Source organism: Peromyscus leucopus, chromosome 4 (genome assembly GCF_004664715.2).
Source record: "Peromyscus leucopus breed LL Stock chromosome 4, UCI_PerLeu_2.1, whole genome shotgun sequence".
Classification (NCBI taxonomy): domain Eukaryota; kingdom Metazoa; phylum Chordata; class Mammalia; order Rodentia; family Cricetidae; genus Peromyscus; species Peromyscus leucopus.
Window position 1 is genome coordinate 4,778,113 of NC_051066.1, and position 18,693 is coordinate 4,796,805.

At 42.7% G+C, this 18,693-nt stretch overlaps 1 protein-coding gene across 7 annotated transcripts in view; it reads right to left on the minus strand.

Annotated features, from left to right (window-relative positions):
• Mapkap1 (MAPK associated protein 1) overlaps positions 1 to 18,693 on the minus strand; it is a 213,128-nt gene that overhangs the window by 115,660 nt on the left and 78,775 nt on the right. For all 7 annotated transcript variants that reach the window (XM_037204517.1, XM_028886059.2, XM_028886060.2 and 4 more), the window contains exon 5: positions 4,301 to 4,473. In XM_037204517.1, coding sequence (XP_037060412.1) covers positions 4,301 to 4,473 — 173 coding nt within the window. The remainder of the gene's footprint in view (positions 1 to 4,300; positions 4,474 to 18,693) is intronic.

Sequence of the window (18,693 nt, forward strand, 5' to 3'; positions counted from 1 at the left end):
AAACCTGCATGGGAGCTCGGACAGTCTGTGATGGCCAGAATCTCAGAAGGAAGAGATACTCTTCAGTGGAAACATGAAAGTGGGGAAAACAGTGTCATGATATTCTGTGAAAAAACAAGGGAAGCAGCTGGGCATGGTGGTACATACCTACTGTCTCAGCACTCAGGAGGATGAGGCTTGAGACTGCTTGAGCCCAGGAGTTTGTGAGCAGCCTAGACAGCATAAAGAGACCTTGGAGTGGAGCTTTACTCTGTGTCTCTTCATCCTTAAACCAAGGCATCAGCAAGTGATCAAATGCATTGCTGTAGTAAGTACATACTGAGATCTACAAGCTGGAAGGAATTTTTCCCCCTCAAAAATCATGGACTATGTACAAAGAAATTATAATAAGCCACCCAAATCTAAACAAAACTTTATAAGCCATATTTTCTGAGCAAATTCAATAAATGTGAATAATGAAGTCTAATTAGTTCAATTTAGTCATGTAGAAAGACTGAAGTTGCTTCAGTTAGTGTCTTCCCACTGTTTTTCTCAGAATCAGTACATCAAAATAACCAGGAAATCAAGCTAAATCCCATAGTCCGATCTTACACAAGAATTAACAAACACAAGAAAGAATCAAGGATGCCAAGAATCCCTGCCAAATCCTCCATTCCTTCCCTTGGGCCATTCGGCTGCTGTAGTTTTCACAGCACAGGGGCAGTTGAACAATACTCTTGTATAAATGATTTTCTTGACAATCAAACCAAAATTGGAGGAAAGCTCTTACATGCATCTAGCAATTTGGCCCCAGTGAATGAAGTTCTCTTCCACAGACCAGCCCACTGGGGAAAGACCAAATAAGGATCTATTCCAGCACATCAACACTAACAGGCTGAAAAGAAAATCCTTCCCACACTACCCGACAGGCAGGGATTTCAGAAATTTGCTTTACAGACTAACTAGCTTACACCAAACAGGACTAAAGAATATAGTGTTACAGACAAACTGCAAACACCTGAAAGTCATGCCTAACTTGGCAATTCAAAATGCACTGATGGGGTGACTACTGAAATGTGAGCATGCGGAGTTCCTGAAGGAACACACCATTGAAAGTCATGCTCAGTTACAGAGGAACACAAGAGATCACCCTAGCAGGGTCCCAAGCTACTCAGAGCCTAAACTGACCACCTACTGAACCTTCCTTTCAAGTTTCTTTTTTAAAAATCTTTTAGTTTGTCATTTATTGCTTAAGAAAAAAAAAAGAGCAAAAGCTTCTTCTCACCAACTATGAAAATAAGGAAGCTAAATTATTCTAGATCACCAAATGAAATATACATATATCTATAAATACAAAAAAATTTCATTATGTGTATTTTGCAATTTAAATTCTCTAAATATGTATGGCAGGAAAAGGTGTTCAGGAATGCCAGCCTGGACCATGAGTTTTGCAATTTTGAATTTAAAAGGTTTCTCTTTTTTATTCTTTTAATTCGTGGTAAGACAAATTGAGACATTTTAACATTCTCCTATTTAAGCATCAATGTGAATAAGTCAGTGTGTAGTACTGGTTATTAACCAGTGATGTGAGGGATGATGAGGGAGAGATGAAGCTAAAAACAGATGATTTTTAAGTCTAGTGTTCTGTATACGTAATAGCTTAAGTAGACAAAGGATTGTGATCCCATGTGCTGCTCCAATATATTTTTTTGTCTTCTTTTCTTAAATAATGTATTGTGACTTATTTATGTGCTTCAAACTATCTCCCCCAACTCCTAATTGTTCTTACAAATTATCCCCGGTCCATAGAATCCTTTTTGTTTTTTTTTTGAGACAGGGTTTCTATGTACAGTCCAGGCTGTCCTGGAACCTTCTCTGTAGGTCAAGATATTCTCCAACTCATAGAGATCTGCTGGTCTCTACCTCCCGAGTGCTGGGATTAAAGGCATGCATCATCACTGCCCGGGTAGTATCCTTTCTTTTAATGCTGCATAACATTTTTATTTGCTTTTTAGAATTAGTACATAAAGCAATGGGGTTGGCTGTGTGCTTTTCATTATACTTTGTTCGGCAGACGCTCATCTGGCCCCTGACCTGGCTGACAGGCTTTGGCAGGAGTGTACTGAACCAGCCTGTTTCACAAGTGCATCACCAAAGCCTTGGTGGTGCTCTCTTCCTTTGATGCATGTTGCTAGTTGAACACAGGATTATTATGTTACCTAGACGAGTCATTCCTCATTTCACCATGAACTTTGCCAAAATGGGTATGTTTTGTCTTAAATTCTACTGTCTGAAGCCAGGCGTGGTGGCTTTAATCCCAGCACTCAGGAGGCAGAAGCAGGTGGATCTCTGTGAGTTCGAGGCCAGCCTGGTCTCCAGAGGGAGTTCCGGGACAGCCAGAACTACACAGAGAAACCTTATTTGGAAGAACAAACAAAACAAACAATTCTGTTTGACTCTCTCAGCTCCCCAGCCACTTCTCCCATTCCTCCTGAAAGCTGAGCTGAACACCTGTTGACGGGAAGGGACAGGGAGAAGGACTCACAAGCAAAGGAAGAGAGGTAACTTCTAGACTCTGTGCCATGAGGAGAAAGCATTATAACACTAAAAACTTAAATTTAATTTCATAAGTGATATATATATTTAATAGGTGAGTTTCTGTTGGCATTACTATCGTTAATAATTCATCTGAATAAACATATCATTTTATGTATGTTTCTGAGACAGGGTCTAACACTAAGGCCTTGAACTCACTATGCAGTGCAGGCAAGATCAAAGTTTCCAGCAATTCTTGTGCCTCTATCTCCACGTGCCAGGAGCATGGGCACCACCATGCCAAGTCCTTTTGCTTCTTTATTTTCTTCCTGTGTTTTGGTTTTCTTTCTTTTTTTAAAATCTTTATTTATTTTATGTGTATGGATGTTTTACTTGCATGTATGTTTACGTAGCATGTGCATTAAGTGTCTGCAGGATACAGAAGAAGGCATCAGGTGCCCTAGAACTATAGTTATTTTGAGTGCCATGTGGATGCTGGAATTGAACCAGGGTCTGATGGAAGAGCAACCATTGTGCTCTTCTTAACTGCTGAGCCATCTCTCCAGCCACTCTATGTTATGTTTAACTGATAAGCTTAACTCTATTTCCCTGGCTATTGAGAAAGCTGTAGATATTTTTCTGCTTTTAGTGGCATTTATTTATGTATGTGTGTATGTGCTATATGTGGTGTGTATGTGATCTATGGCAGACAGAGGTCAACATCTGGGTTATTCTTCTACAAATCTTTACCCTACTAGGGCCTCTCATTGAACTGCCTAGGTAGACTAGCCAGCAAGACCCTGGGATCCTTCTGTCTCCACCCTCTAGCACTCAGGAAAAAATCTGGGTACATCAGTACATGCATGACATCCCAGCTCTAGATAGGTAAAGCCAGACAAGACTCCTGGGGCTGGCTGGCCAATCGGCCCAGAGTAATTGGTGAGCTCCAGGCGAATGAGAGATGGTTTCAAAGAACAAGGTGGACAGCTCCTGAGGAATGACACTGAAGGTTGTTTTCTGGCTTCCATATCCACTTGGGCATAGGTACAAGCACGAGCATGTATATGTACAAGTGCGCGCGCGCGCACACACACACACACACACACACACACACACGCGCGCACACCCCTAATAACAATTTCATCTAATGTTCTTCAAGAAGAATGTTTTATAAAAAAATAAAAATGTGGCCAGGCGGTGGTGGCACACGCCTTTAATCCCAGCACTCGGGAGGCAGAGGCAGGCGGATCTCTGTGAGTTCAAGGCCAGCCTGGACTACCAAGTGAGCTCCAGGAAAGGCACAAAGCTACACAGAGAAACCCTGTCTCAAAAAACCAAAAAAAAAAAAAAAATAAATAAATAAATAAATAAAAATGTATGCCAACATGCAGTCTATTCATTTATAAGTTATTTTAAATTGAGAATGTTTTAAATGTTTTAAACATATATCTAAGTTAAGAGTTCTACTACAGAAAATACTGGTAGACATAATGTACCTAAATGAGGTTTTTTGAGGTCCTCTATAATTCTTTGTTTGTTTGTTTTTTGTTTTTCAAAACAGGGTTTCTTTGTGTAGCCTTGACTATCCTGGAACTCACTCTGTGGACCAGGCTGTCCTCAAACTCACAGAGATCCACTTGCCTCTGCCTCCCACGTGTTGGAGAGCACTCTGAGCTCTATCAGTATGAAAATCTGGTTCTCTGGCTAATGTCTAGAGAGACTGACATGCCCAAGGATGCAGATTTGGTGGCTAGGAACTAGAGTAGGTGAGAAGAGAAAGGATTACTTGAGTTTTGGCTCCCGTCCTTCACTTGTATACTGCCAACAGATGAGCCCAATGAGGTCTTGCACCCTGGCACTGGCCATTGTCACCACGGTCATTGGCAGCAGTCTGTCCTGGCTTGAATGCAGGGGGAGGTAGACATCGATCTTCTTAGTTGCAGTTGTACCCACATGGCCCTGTGGAGGGAGCACATGCATGAGAAAGTAAAGCACACAGCTGTGATCTTGCAGGCACGATGAGTCCTAGCACAACTCTGCTAGTCTGGGTCAACACAGCCATTTCCTACCCTACACAGACCTGCATAGACCTACTCTGAGCCTAGCTAGTCTCAAGGTGGACAAAGTCTGTGTTCAGAAAGGTGAATGTGCTCTAGAAGACAAGTACGAGCATGAGCAGAGCTAGTGCTTGGACAGACTGGGTTTGTTATCAAGTCTCTCCCCCTGGAGGACATACTAACAGACCCTGGCATCAGTTGCCTTCCCTGGTATAGCCATGTCTCTCCTGGAGAGGTTGAAGAGGAGGCACTCACACTGGGACCAAGAGCTTGTCTATGTGTCTGAGACTTAGGGTACTAACTCCATTGGGCAGCGCACCTGTTTACTTAAGTGCCACAGAAGTTCAAGGGTCCTTGATCTTCTCTTACTGCTCAACGCATATGACTCTAGGCACTCCCAATTCTTTCCACACACTCAGCCCTCCTTTCTCTGTGTTCTCCTTTTGGCTCTCTGGAGCAATGGCACTAGTCAGCAACACATCCAAGCTGCTTTTCAACGTTCTTCCACTTCTATGCCTTAAGCAAAAGCTATGTCTGGGAGGGCATGCCTCCTCTGCCTTTCTCTCCAAACAGGACTGCTCAGCCTTTCCCCGTGTTCTCACTCTTCCTAGCTCTCCTCTCTTCCCCTCTGTACCTCCCAAATTGCCCTGCTGCCCACAGTGGCTTCAAACTCATGATCCGCATGCCTTGGCTGCAGTTACAAGTACATTCCACCATGTCCTGCTCTTCAGTCTTCTTTTTCATAATCTTCAAGGTTGGGGGCCATGTAGGTAGTCCTTTCCCCACTATTCCAAACTATTATTTCCTCTTTTCTTGAAAAAAAAAAAAATTTCTGTTCCATTAGTTCCAAACGACTCAACTATAGCTTCCTCTCCTGCTCTGTTCCACATGGCCCTGGGCCATCCCCTTTCCACACCAGAGATTAGAGCTCGGCAGTCTTGGCTCACAGTCTTTCTTACTCACAAACATGTCCAGTACATCACAAAAAAAAGAGCGCAGACAATTCAAGTTTATATTGGTGCGCTTTACTGCTCCCCATTCCCTCCTACCCCAAGTTACAACATCAACCTCCTTGTTGCAGCAAGTGGTACCACCACCACAGCAGCTACTCATGTCCCAGATTCTTTCTCCTTCTACTGTCTTTCTACTCCACTAGTAAGTTCTAGGACAACTATTGCAAAACTGTTTCAATGGAGAAGAATGGTCTTTTCAGCGAACAGCAGTGGGATGACCTAAGATCAACATGCAAAAGGATGAATTTGCATTCCTACCTCATAGCATATACAAATATCCAAATGTAAGAGGTAAAAATATAAAACTCATAGTAGGAGAAGTCTTCATGACTTTGAATTAGGCACTAATTTCTTTAAATGACACAAAGTATAAGCAAAAAAATAAATAAATAAATCAGTTGATCAAAATTTTTGAAAAATGTTCCCCAAAGAATACTGTCAAGAACATGAAAAGGTGACCCACAGAAGGGGAAGAGCTGCAATCCATTCATCCGGTAAGGGCCTACCATCTCAAACATTCTGAGAACTTGCACAACACAACATAAAAGATAACCCAATTAAGATACTGGCAAAGGATTTGAGCAGAAATTTCTCTGGAGGAGATATACAAGTGGTCAATAAATACATGAAAGTGCTCCACGCCATCCATCATAATGCAAGTCACAGCCACAGAGAATCTGCTAAATAGCCCCAGTGTAAAGGTAGATACAAAACAATTCCATGTGTATAGACACACATGTACACACACACTTCCCTGAAAGCATGCACACCGGTAGAGTGCTCCTTACTATATCCTGGTTTTGATTTGCAGAATGAGGGAGGGACTTGACCCTGAAAGCCAATCACATTACAATCTTGTCTGAATTTTTCTAGTGAGTGAATGACAATGAATAAAGTCCAAACTCTCACAGCACTGTCTGATAGGTCTGGTACCCACTTCTCCATCATCACCCAATGCCAATTCCCCTTTCTGTCCATCAGGGTTTAGCTACCTTGGCCTGGAAGTACTCCCGGGACGTATGTCTGAACACCCATCTGTGCATATCTTATCTGCATCTCTCATTTCGAAGACCTCACTGGGCACAACTAACTACATCTAGAAGGCTGTGCTCCATCACTTGTCATCCTTTAGTGTGTGCTCTTGGCTTCTGTTCCTTATATGTAAAATGATAATGATAAGACTCTCGTGAGGACTGATGCCGGAGCTCACAGCTCCTTTGCTGCTGATGCTATAGAGAGAAGTGCCTCTCAGTTACTCTCCCACAGGTACCCTGCTCATTTTCTTTGCACCTTTTAACAATTTAAGATGATGCCTTTATTTATGTTCATTTTTAGTACATGCTTTTCCCACCAGAGCAATGACCCTGTCTCTTTGCTTTTTGCTCCATACACAATGCCTAGCACTGTGCTTGACAACCTAAAGGCCCTCTAAAAGAAACTGTTCGTCAAGACATGCTGGCACTGTCTGTAGTCACAGCTAATTGGTAGGAAGATCCTTAAGCCTAGGAATTTGAGGTCTGCCTGGCTGGCATAGTGGAACTTCATCCCCACTTACACTAAATGCCAAATGAACAAACAAAACACATTGAATGGCCTAAATGCCTATTTGAGGCACTCAATAAATCTTCATTTCCTTTCTCTCTCTTGCCCTTTTTTCATGGTTCTGTTTCCTGATCATACAGGGAAACAGATTTAGCCAATCACATGGCTTCACTTTATAATTCTAGCATTCTAAGATAAAAAGAATCAGAACCTGAATAAGGAAAATAAAATAAAGTTGGATTAAAAAACACTTTACATAAATGGTACTTCTCTTACAACGCAACAATGAACAATAGATCAAGCGACTGTCCCCACGTCTAAAGGTATCAAGTGAGTAGTAACAAAGTCAATTCTCAACAATGTTCCCTGTCTTCTTCATAGGCATGGCCTGTCTGTACACATGCATACTCCTGCATGCTTTTTAGTTTAGTTTAGTTTAGAAATAATAACTGCAATGGCTAAGTAAGGTTTTTCCAGCAAATACGCTGATATCAGGGCAGGCAAAGGGTGAATGAACAACAATGGAACCTTTCTGAAGGGGTGTGATGGCTAACCGTGATTGTCAACTTGACTACAGTGGGAACCTGAAGCTGGCACACCTTTGAGGGACTTTTCTTTTTTGGTTTTTCAAGGCAGGGTTTTTCTATGTAGCCCTGGCTGTCCTAGAACTAGCTGGAGTGCTGTGATTAAAGGGGTGTATTACCACAGCCTAGCTGAGGTATTCTTCCCAACTGGATTCTGGGCTCCTTTTTCTAGTGCAGCCCACATAAAAGGACATGGAAGGTGGAAGCCTTGCTTTGCCCAGCCTGTCCTCATTCCTACTGGCAAGTCTATCCCTCTGTTGCTGAGCAGACTCCAAAGTCAACTGAAAACAAGCAGCTCTCCAGGAATCCTCCAGGCTCAGGCAGCAGACTGGCACTGGTGAGACATCCAGTCTCGTGGACTAAACAACTTGTGGATTCTTGGCTTTTCCACCGGGAAAAAGCCACTGTTGAACTATCCTGACCACAGTCTGTAAAACAGTCAAATAAATCCCTCTTACACACACACACACACACACACACACACACACACACACACACACACACATCCCTTCCTTATGAGGCCTAGTCTATTGCTTTACTGTTCTTCTTTTGTACTCACTGAGCCTTCATGCCAGCCCACTGCCTTCCCTTTTTATCCTCACGTATCCCTCCTCCGCCTGCAGAACCACACCTGAGGGCCACAGGGCTGACATCTCAAGATACGGAGGCCCACTGGGGAAGACAGTGTAAATCTGCTTCCAAAACTGCAATGTGCTTCCTAAGTGCAGAGCAGCTTACTAGATGTCACACGGAAAAACCACAGTTCAACCTGAGCCATCATAACTCCAAAGCCACCCTTCATCCCCTTAGTCAGCCACCGACCGCCACTCTCTGCAGCTCACCTTCTCTCTTTTGCTCTGTCCTCCTGAACACAACAAAGGTTCCACCTGGAGCAGCCTCCTACAGAAGGATCTAGATCTGAGGGCTACTCCAGGACAGACAGGGACTGAGACCCCACCACCAACCCCTGGCCCTCTCTGCCCCAAACTGCAGGATAATCACTGAGTTAGGAAACCCAGCAGCTGTTAACCCTGCTCATTTCATATGAAATCAGAATAAACACAGAGATGTTTAGCAAATGAATGAAATACTTCATCATTTTAATCTTCTAATTCCATCCTGGGAAAGTACCTTGTACAAATCTTGAAATTACCTATTTTAATGAGGAGGCTCTTCGGAAAAAGCTCCAGGTGGTGGCAGTGAGCTTAACTAAGAGTCCCTGTGTTGCAAGATTTAGAGAAAATCATCTAAAACATAAAACAATCCATCAACATAATAGAATGTAATTAACTTATAAAAAAATAAGGTGACCAAATGATTAAAAGTATTCATCACACATCAAGAAAGCAATATTCCAGAGACCTAACATCCAACTATTAAAAAGCAACTAGCAATAAACAAAGATCATGTCATACAGCAATTTATGTGCTCCAGTCCAGGATTGGGGAGATGAAGCCATAATTAGAGCACAAGAGAGGGCTTCATGGTGAAAGGGTTCGGCTGTACCTGTCTCCTCTCTCATGCCTTCAACAAACAGCCACCGAAACCCATGCTGGGACCAGAAGGTCAGGTCTAATCACAAGGTGCTCAGCAGCCCTTCAGCAGGCTCCTGGCTCACAGTTGTGAGTACTCTAAGAAGGAAAAGATAAAAGCTGCTAAGAGAGCCCAACAGTCACCCTGGGAGGGCCTGGTAGAGGCACCTTAGGAAACTTTTCAGTCATGCTCCCCCAGAAAGCCGGGAGTCCTGTTTACAGCCAGCACAACATGGATGGGACAGAGGTTCCTTCTGAGACATGGGGATTCTATGAGTGACTGTAATTTTTTGCTTTGTGTTTTCTAAAGTGAACACTATGCTTACAATTAGAAACAAAATGCCCTAATTATAAACAACAACAACAACAAGGAGATAAAGATAGCAAGAATAACTACTACTCAAGACTTAATGGCATTAGGTAAGAGAACAAAGTTCCATGTTGGAAATGCTGCCCCATGTTAAGGCCTTAAGTAACTACTTACTAGGAACATACAACGTGGGCTAGGACTATGGCTCTACCGTAGCACTTCCCTACAATAGGCAAGGCCCAGGGTTAAATAATTCTTTTATTGTTATGTGCTTTATTTATTTATTGGTTTGTTTATTTTAGATCCCGAATGCCATTTATTGAAGGAGGGAGGAGGTCTTAAATACAGGCTTACAGCACAATGGGAGAACCCCGGAGGGCAGAAGTTCGCTACCGATGTTTTACAATCTTGCATCTAAGCTGTTAAAGCCCAATATGCAGGATACACGGATACACAGACAAGGAACTTCCTTTAAGCATTCAGGAGGGTAGAACCTGGCAGGGAATTAGCATAGGGAGGCTATCAAGGTCAAGGTCAGCAAGCAAGGCAACAGTTATCCAAAATGGGGACCAAACCAGATCACCAGAATCGTACGCAAGTATACACTTCACCGACTCACCCTAAGCCCTAACCATCAGAGTCCCAGCGACCAGACAGCTACCTTTCCCTGCTCCCCCACCAAAAAAAAAAAAACAAAAAAAAACCCCCAAAAAACAAAAAACAAACAAACAAAAAACCAAAACAACCCCTACAAACCTAACAACCACTGAAACCATAAGCACACGCTACACCAACTGGGAACAACTGCTCCCAGAGACAGAACCCACTAACACTGATTTGACTAAGCTGCTCCCGAAGAAACAGAGCCCAAGAGCACCAATAATTTTTATTAAAGAAAAAGAAAAAGCAATGAATCCAGCTGTGAGATGCCTCAGCAGGTAAAGGCACTTGCTGCCAAACTGGATGACCTGGGACCCAACCTAGTGTAAGAATGGAATGGACTCCCTGAAATTGTCCCGAGGACCCACTGTAGCACAAGCAAATTCACACACATATAAACAATTAAGTTCTAAATCTGTATCTTAATTCTGTTTTTCAATAATGTCAACAAATGTGAAGCTGATCCATGCTCTCCAGAACTGCCCTAAGCAAGGGAAAGCAGGCAAAGCCTGAGATGCAGATCTGAGGCAACAGAAGAGCACTTCCTCAGCACAAGGGCAGCCTGCATGGGGCAATGCGCACAGGGCTGATGCAAGTCCAGACCTCGGGCCTCCCAAGCGAGGGCTCTGAAAATGCTGGCGAAACTTCCCATTCAGCCAGTGTTCTCCACCGTCAGCTCTCCCATCATCTGTGTACTCACAAGGCTTTCTGCAGCTACTGGGAAACTGCATCACACAGGCTAGGAACTGCCATAACTCTTTGTTGCCCGAATGTCTCTCAAGCCCTGCTCTTCCTTCTTCCCTCATGGCTCTGGCCCAGATGAAAACTGCATCATCTCTTGGCCATACCAGAACTCCAACTGTCTTACCTCAGGAAGCCCACCCTCCACAGCCCGACCTCCTTCCTGCCAACGATGAGAAAATTTCCCTCAAATCACAGCTCACACCAGTCAGAAACCCACTGTAACTCAGCACCCCTGCTGATCAACCAGACCCAGTGCCTCACTGCTACAACACACAGGAACAATGCAGAGTAGAGCTGGACCCAGGTTTGCGGCAGGCACCTCTCCAAAGCTCCACTTCCTCAGTGGAATCCATCTCATACACATCACACCCACATACAATCACTGACCAAGGAATGAAGGCTTTCCTCTGCCCTTCAACTCAAACATCTCTTTCAAGAAAGGAAGTCCAAAATAACCGCCTCTCCTCTGCTTCTTAGCAATTCGATCATCACAACCTTATAGTTCACTGTTCTCTGCATCGACCTCTGCCTTCTTCTTCACTAGCTCAAGTGCCAATTACAGAAAGGGAACAACTCCTCAGGCCTGAAGTACGGTAGAGGTTCAGGGTTAGCCTGCCAAGCTGCACACACTCCTCATGTCTCGCTCTTCTTTCTTATCCCACATAAACGGACTGCCTCTGCTCCTCCAGACCACTCTCTTCTCTGAAATGTCTCCTGCACATAACACAGGACCTGACATATAACCAGTGAGGAATAATGACTGAAAACACTTCATTACACTGCAGTTTACAGAGCTGAGCGTTTTAAACATCCCACTATTGTAAGCTGTATTCTCTCAAGCATTCTTTGATATAAATACGTACATATTTCAGGTGTACATTACTGGGTCAAGGGATATGAGTCTTTGTACCTTATGGTTTTTTTGTTTGTTTGTTTGTTTTTTGAGACAGGGTTTCTTCTCTGTGTAGCTTTGCGCCTTTCCTGGAACTCACTTGGTAGCCCAGGCTGGCCTTGAACTCACAAAGATCCACCTGGCTCTGCCTCCCAAGTGCTGGGATTAAAGGCGTGTGCCACCACCGCCTGGCTAGTCTTTTTACCTTATGATACATTGAAAAAGCTCATTCTTTTTGAAACCATTTTCAGCCTATCAAGAGAATATCAACATATTAGATGGAATTATGAACCAATTCCATTTAATTAATAATCTAAGTAATAACTAGATTTTCCAATCTAAAACATAAAGCTTAAAAATAATTTATCACATGAATGTAAATAATACTAACTAAAATGTACAACATTGAACATGATGATGGATTAGTCCCTTCATACCATATCTTTGCCTATTTGTCTCATTAACTAAAATAAAATATAACCTAAATATATAAATACATAACCTATATATCCATTGCCAATCATAAAACTAATTTCAAGACTTACACTTTATAATTTCTAAAATACAGAAAGTAGAAAGAACAATAGATGCTGCTCAGTTTCAAATAATCTCCCCCCACCCCCCAAACAGGGTTTCTCTGTGTAGCTTTGTGCCTTTCCTGGAACTCACTGAGATTCGCCTGCCTCTGCCTCCTGAGTGCTGGGGTTAAAGGCAAGCGCCGCTGCTGCAGCCTCCTCCACCACCACCCGGCTCAAATAATCTTTTTAAAAAAGAATTTTATGTTAAACTAGGTGTGGTACACACCTTTAATACCAGTGCTCAGGAGGCAGAGGCAGGCAGATATCTCCAAATTCAAGGTCAGCCCGGTCTACACAGAGAAAACCTGTCTCAAAAACAAAAACAAACAAAAACCCCAAAACGAAAAGAAAACAACACCAAAACTCTATATTTATTTATGTGTATGTATGTCTGTGCATCACATGTGTGCCTGAGGTGGCTTTGGATCCCCTCAAATTGGAACTACAGACAATTGTGAGCCACCATGTGGGTACTTGGAATCAAACCTAGGTCCTCTGGGAGAGTAGTCAGTGCAATTAACTGCTCAGCCATCTCTCTAAGCCTACCCCCACCCCAACACACACACATACTTTCTGAGAGAGGGTTTCACTATGTAGCCCTGACTGGCCTCAAACATGTGATCTTCCTGCCTTTGCTTCCTGCATGCTGCTGGGATTACAAACTTGTGCTACATAGCATGCTTAAAATAATCTTCAATTAGGAGCTACCCACATCAAGTGAATCAACTGAACTGAGACTTAAGAACACAAGACTCAGTTAGCAGGACTACTTAACACCAACGTTTCCAATAATGAATTGAATAACAGATCTCCAACTGTGCTAAGTGTTCAATTTCTCTGCCAGGGAAGGAAAGAGGAAGGACAGACGGCTCGGCTGCTGCAGTTACAGAGACAAAGCAGGCAGCACTGCTCCCTCGGGCACAGCTGCACGAGCAGACCACCACCTGTACCTTCAATGCAGAACTGAATGCGTCAGTGTGTCCCGCAGACTGATAACGGGCTACGTGTAGCCTTTGAAAGGAAACACTGTTTAAGAAACGGCTGCTGTGCCATTCTACTGACACCTTTCCCCTAACCTCCTCAACAGACACAGAAAGGACTTGTGTTTTCTAGGTGCCAGATGAGATCTGGTACACTCAAGTGCTCACTTCCCTGGGGGTATTTAATGGCTTCCATTTGAAAAGAAGTAATATTTTCAAACAAAATCCAGCATAAGCTAGATTATCTAATTATGAGAAATAAAGAGGTTCTATATAATGGAGGGAAAACTTCTAAACACCACAATTTTATGGGCTTAGAAAATGATCTCACTTTTTTTACATTCAAAATAGCAGCAATGAATATGAATAGATTTTGTATAAAATTCTATGACAAATCCATTCAGAGCTATGGAGTTGGCTTTGTACTGCTATCTTAACCCTCAATAAATCTGGACTGCTTAAAGGCTATTAAATTAACATTTCCCTGATCTGGCACCTGTAGTCAAGTTAATTTGTCAAAAACATTTCTACAGTTTGTCACTGGACACTGTATTTTCTGACAAGCTTAAAATAAAATTGACAAAATCTCATTAATTCCCTCAGAATCACCAACCTTGGTTCCATTAAGCTTTTATTATCAAGAACGTCAACTGTCACTCCTTCTTTAACAAGGTCAAGTTCTGATCTGGTGTCTCTCGGATCTTTGCCATCATAGAGGAAGCCAGGCAGGAGCACAGTGTATAGTGTTACTGCGAAGAGCATAGGCTCTAGCTCACATCTGCACACAGCGCCACTACAGTCTGGCCTTCAGCAACTTAAGCTTTTGGAGTTAGGATTTCCTCATCGAAAAAGCATGAGGACCTGAGTTTGGATCTTCAGAACCCATGTAAGGTATTAGGTATTGGGCCAGGCACGGTGGCATACAGTTTTAATCCCAGCACTTGGGAGACAGAAGCAGGCAGATCTCTGTAAGTTCGAGGCCAGTCTGGTCCACAAACAAGCTCTAGGTCAGCCAAAGCTGTATAGTGAGACCCTGTCAGAAATAACAACAGAATTTGAACATAGTGGCGTAGTGCAGTATGGTCAACTAATTTAGCCATCAGTGAGTTCCAGGTACAGTGAGAGAGCCTGGCTCACGAAAATAAGTAAATAAAATGAAAAGCAACAGAGGAAGGGACCAGAGTCAACCTCTCGCCTCCACATACATGCATAAGAACACACAATGCATACACTACACTACACACACACACACACACACACACACACACACACACACACAGACTTTAAAAGCATGAACAATAACAGTCCTAATGGGGTTATAGAGACAGCGTGATAAGATTGCACACAGAAGCACTCACTTCTCTGTCTGATCTACAGTAAAGGCTCATGAAATGCTCATTGTCCACTATGTTTGCTATATGTTTTCCTACTTTACAATCACAGACCTAGAAGCTTTTACTGACATTACAGACTTGGAACTCTTAGATACCTTCTGGGTACCCCCCTTTAAAACACCCTCAGAACACAGTGTCCCACATGTTTCTGTGGGACAGCTTCCCCTGAAGACCTACACTGATGTGGTCCTCCAATCTGCTGAAGCAAACCTTCTATTGGATAAAATATTCCTGCAGAGCTTGCCCACTGATCTCAGTTCTAGCCTAATGGCATCTGGACCAGTCTACTGCTGCTTTACATACAGCCTCCCCTTTAAACACCCATGACCAAAACTCCAAACACAAAACCAAACCAAACAAAAACCCAGTGCCACCCTGGCTACTCAGTACTGTAGAGTACACCAGACTGCAACCTTTTCAGGAGGACAAGATAGCAAAGGAAAACAGAACATTAGAGCAAATGTCAATCTATAGTCCTAGATGGGAACCAGGAAAAGAAGTTGTTGCTCTCAGGAAAAATATTCTCTATTTAAAATATTTTGATGCTCTGATCTTTCTGGGGGAAAAAAAAGTCTAACACTACTGTTTTTAAAACAGTGAGTTATCCTATGTGGTTTGAGCAATAAACTGAAATAATTTTTGAAGTTAACAAATGACTCAGTGGACAGGTGTTTGCTGCATCAGCCTGACAACCTGGGTTTGATCTTGGGAACCATGGTTGCAAGAGAAAACTGATTCCTGAAAGTTGTCCCCTGACCTCCATGCACATGCTGTGGCACCTACAAGCTCCCCAGCAACACACACATATAATACCTTACCCACCCACACCAGACAAGGTCTTACTATGTAGGCCTAGCTAGTCTGGATAGCTTTGCAGAGCAGCTGGCCTCAAACTCACAGAGATCCACCTGCCTCTGCCTCCGAGTGCTGGGATTAAAAGCTTGCATCACCAAGCCCAGCCAATAAATCAAAAATTTAAAAATATATATCAACTGGAAAAAAAGCGGTCACTCATGTTCAAACATAAGTTTAACATTGTAAGAATGGGGGGAGCATGAGGGAAAAACTGAAAGTGTTCTCAGACTGGAACAGGAACAGCAGTCATCATTCTCAAGCTGAATGAAGAACACACTTCCTGATAACCATCAATGTCTACCACTCTGGTGGAATAATCATCATGTTGGTGTGCTAGGCCCCTCAGTACAGAGGCCAAAAGACTGGTCTGGACTTTGAACTGTGCAACTATGAGCAAGTCTCTAACCTCTCTGAAAGTCAAATTTCCTCAGCTATGAAACACAGACGAGAATATCTATTTCAAAATAATAGCAGTCTATGCCAGGCCTTTGTGAGGCTGGGTGCAACTCTGTGCAGAGGCCCGAGGTTGGTGCTTGGCATCTTTCCTGCAAGAGTCTGCTCCTATGACTGTTGCAGTTGGTGACCCTTCTTACTGTGGTCTAAGTTGCTGCTAGGGCCAGGCAAGTTTCTGGAAAAAGCATCTCTCTGAGCAAAGGGAGGGACAGGCAACAGAAAAAGGTTGCGAAGAAAAGCCACAGTGTTCTTTTCTTACCTGACGTGGAGATGGTTACACAATGTCCTAGCATGTGTGCTCACAGGTATAAGCCAGCCACCTTAAAGCCATCTTTACAGCTTGGAAAGTGTCCATTTTGAATTTTCATAGCCACTGTGGGATTCTTTGACCATTAAATGCTGCATAGCACTTTGCATTCCATTACACAAACAATGGCTTCCACAACGATGATAATATCAGGAAAAGGTGATCTGCATGAACTAAGTCCTATATCACCTAGCATAAGTTTAGAGACCTCTTTATTATTAAATCATTTCTATAATAAAATCAATATGCTTTAAAAGTAAAAATAGGTTTTTTTATGACCATAAAGAAGAGTTACATGTATTAAACTCTATCAATTTTCACAGTATAATGAGGCTTTTTAAGATTTAATACCAACTTTCAACATTAAAACTTAACAGAGAATGCATGTTTGGTTCCATTACTAGATGGCAGAGCTCTGGCAAAGGTTACAACTGGCCATCACCACAATCTGAACAACAGGGAAACTTTGGCACAACCCTCCCAATTACCCCATGGACAACTGAATTTCAGAGACAGTGAAGCATTTCAGAGCAGAGCCAGAAAAATAGTGAAGGAAATAATCTAGACACATATTTTGTAGAGTTTCAGTTGACTAAACATTGTAAAATTCTTAAATGTAAATATTCACCTTAAAATTATATCATTTCCTTGATTAAACTGGTCTTTAAGACCCACAAATTTCTATGCAGTGCTAGGCTCCTTTATCACTCTGAGACTTGATGTTCTTCATTGATAGAATTCAAACATTTCACAGAATCATTATTTAGTAAGTCCTAAAAACTTTAAAAATGAACCTTTCAAGCACATACAGCTTATCCAAAGTTGGGCTATAATTAGACAACCCTGGCATAAACGGGCTTACTACTTTATTTGCTCAATCAGTGTACGCCTCTTCAGTAATTATAATTAATTCAAGTCCCTGATGCACCTCCTAGCAAACAATGTAAAAACATCAGACAAAATGGAAATAAATAGCCTTCCATTTCTCCAATTATGACATTTACTTTCATCCTCAAAATGCACATGTGAGATCTGGGGGTGGGGTTTCTCTGTGCAAGAAAAAGTCACACAAAGAGCCTACAACTCAGCGACTAAGAAGAAAATACACTCTGCTTTCCATAGGAAACTACAAACACAAGTGGTCAACTGAAGACTTTCATTTAACAGTTTATAAATGCCCAGAAACAGAATGAGCAGGAAAAAGAGAAACCAAATCATTATAGGTAGCTAGAATGCACTGACAATCACTTGCAGTTATACACAAAATTTATAAACACAAAGCAGTACCCCAAACTCTACCACGTCTTTACCAGTCCCCAAGAGGGAAAAAAAATTATGTTTAAAAAGAAGGGGAGAGTAGGGTCCATGAGTGCTGAGGACAGTCAGTACTGAGTACTGAAAGACAACCAAGAGTGTTGGTGCATAACTATAATCTCAGCACTCCAGAGGCAGAAGCAGGAGGATCACTCCAAGTTTGAGGCTAGCCTGGCTTTCACAATGAGGTCTAGGCCTGCCTAGGCTACACAGTGAGACCCTGCCTCTACAAAACAAAACAAAAAATGAATAATAGGAAGTGCTGTTTGCCTGACACCCTGTGAAATCAGGAAATGCACAGTACTGCACAACACAAGCTGAGCCAATCACTAGGCTGCCAGTAAAGACACAGATCTTACTGTATATAGATCTTTGTGCTCCCATTTAGCTCTCTGCCACTGCTTTGTCGCCATTACTTGGGCATCTAGCCAGAGTCCCGTATTTGCCACACATGAAAATTAGTTCACCCCAAAGTCCGATGAAGATCGTCTGGGAGCTGAGGAATATCATCACGTAGGCTGCTCCAAATTCCTTTTGAGACAGAAAGCATTAAGTTCTCCTCCCAGGCAAAACCCCTATCCCTGGGTGAATCTCACACCTGAAGGCCAGAGTATCTAGCAAAGGGTACAAATTCTGCAGCCACAACTTCAAAACTAGGGATCACCACTGGAAAGGGAGGGAGAGGGACAGAGGAAGGGCTGCCTCAGTTATCCAGGGGGTGGAGAGGCTTCCCGTCTCCCTGCTGTTGGGCACACAATGGAGCTTGGTAATTCTGTTTCTGGGGTTAAACTGCAAAGAACATTCAGCTCCTTCACAAGTTGGCAGCACATTCTCTTCAGTTTTCACATGTAGTAGTCAACATTCTCTCACAGGCTGCAGGGATAGCTACTCTTAGACGAAGACATAAATCTGTAATTGTGAGGTCTTTCTGTTGTTAAGTCTCACTACCCTAGTGGCAGTACCC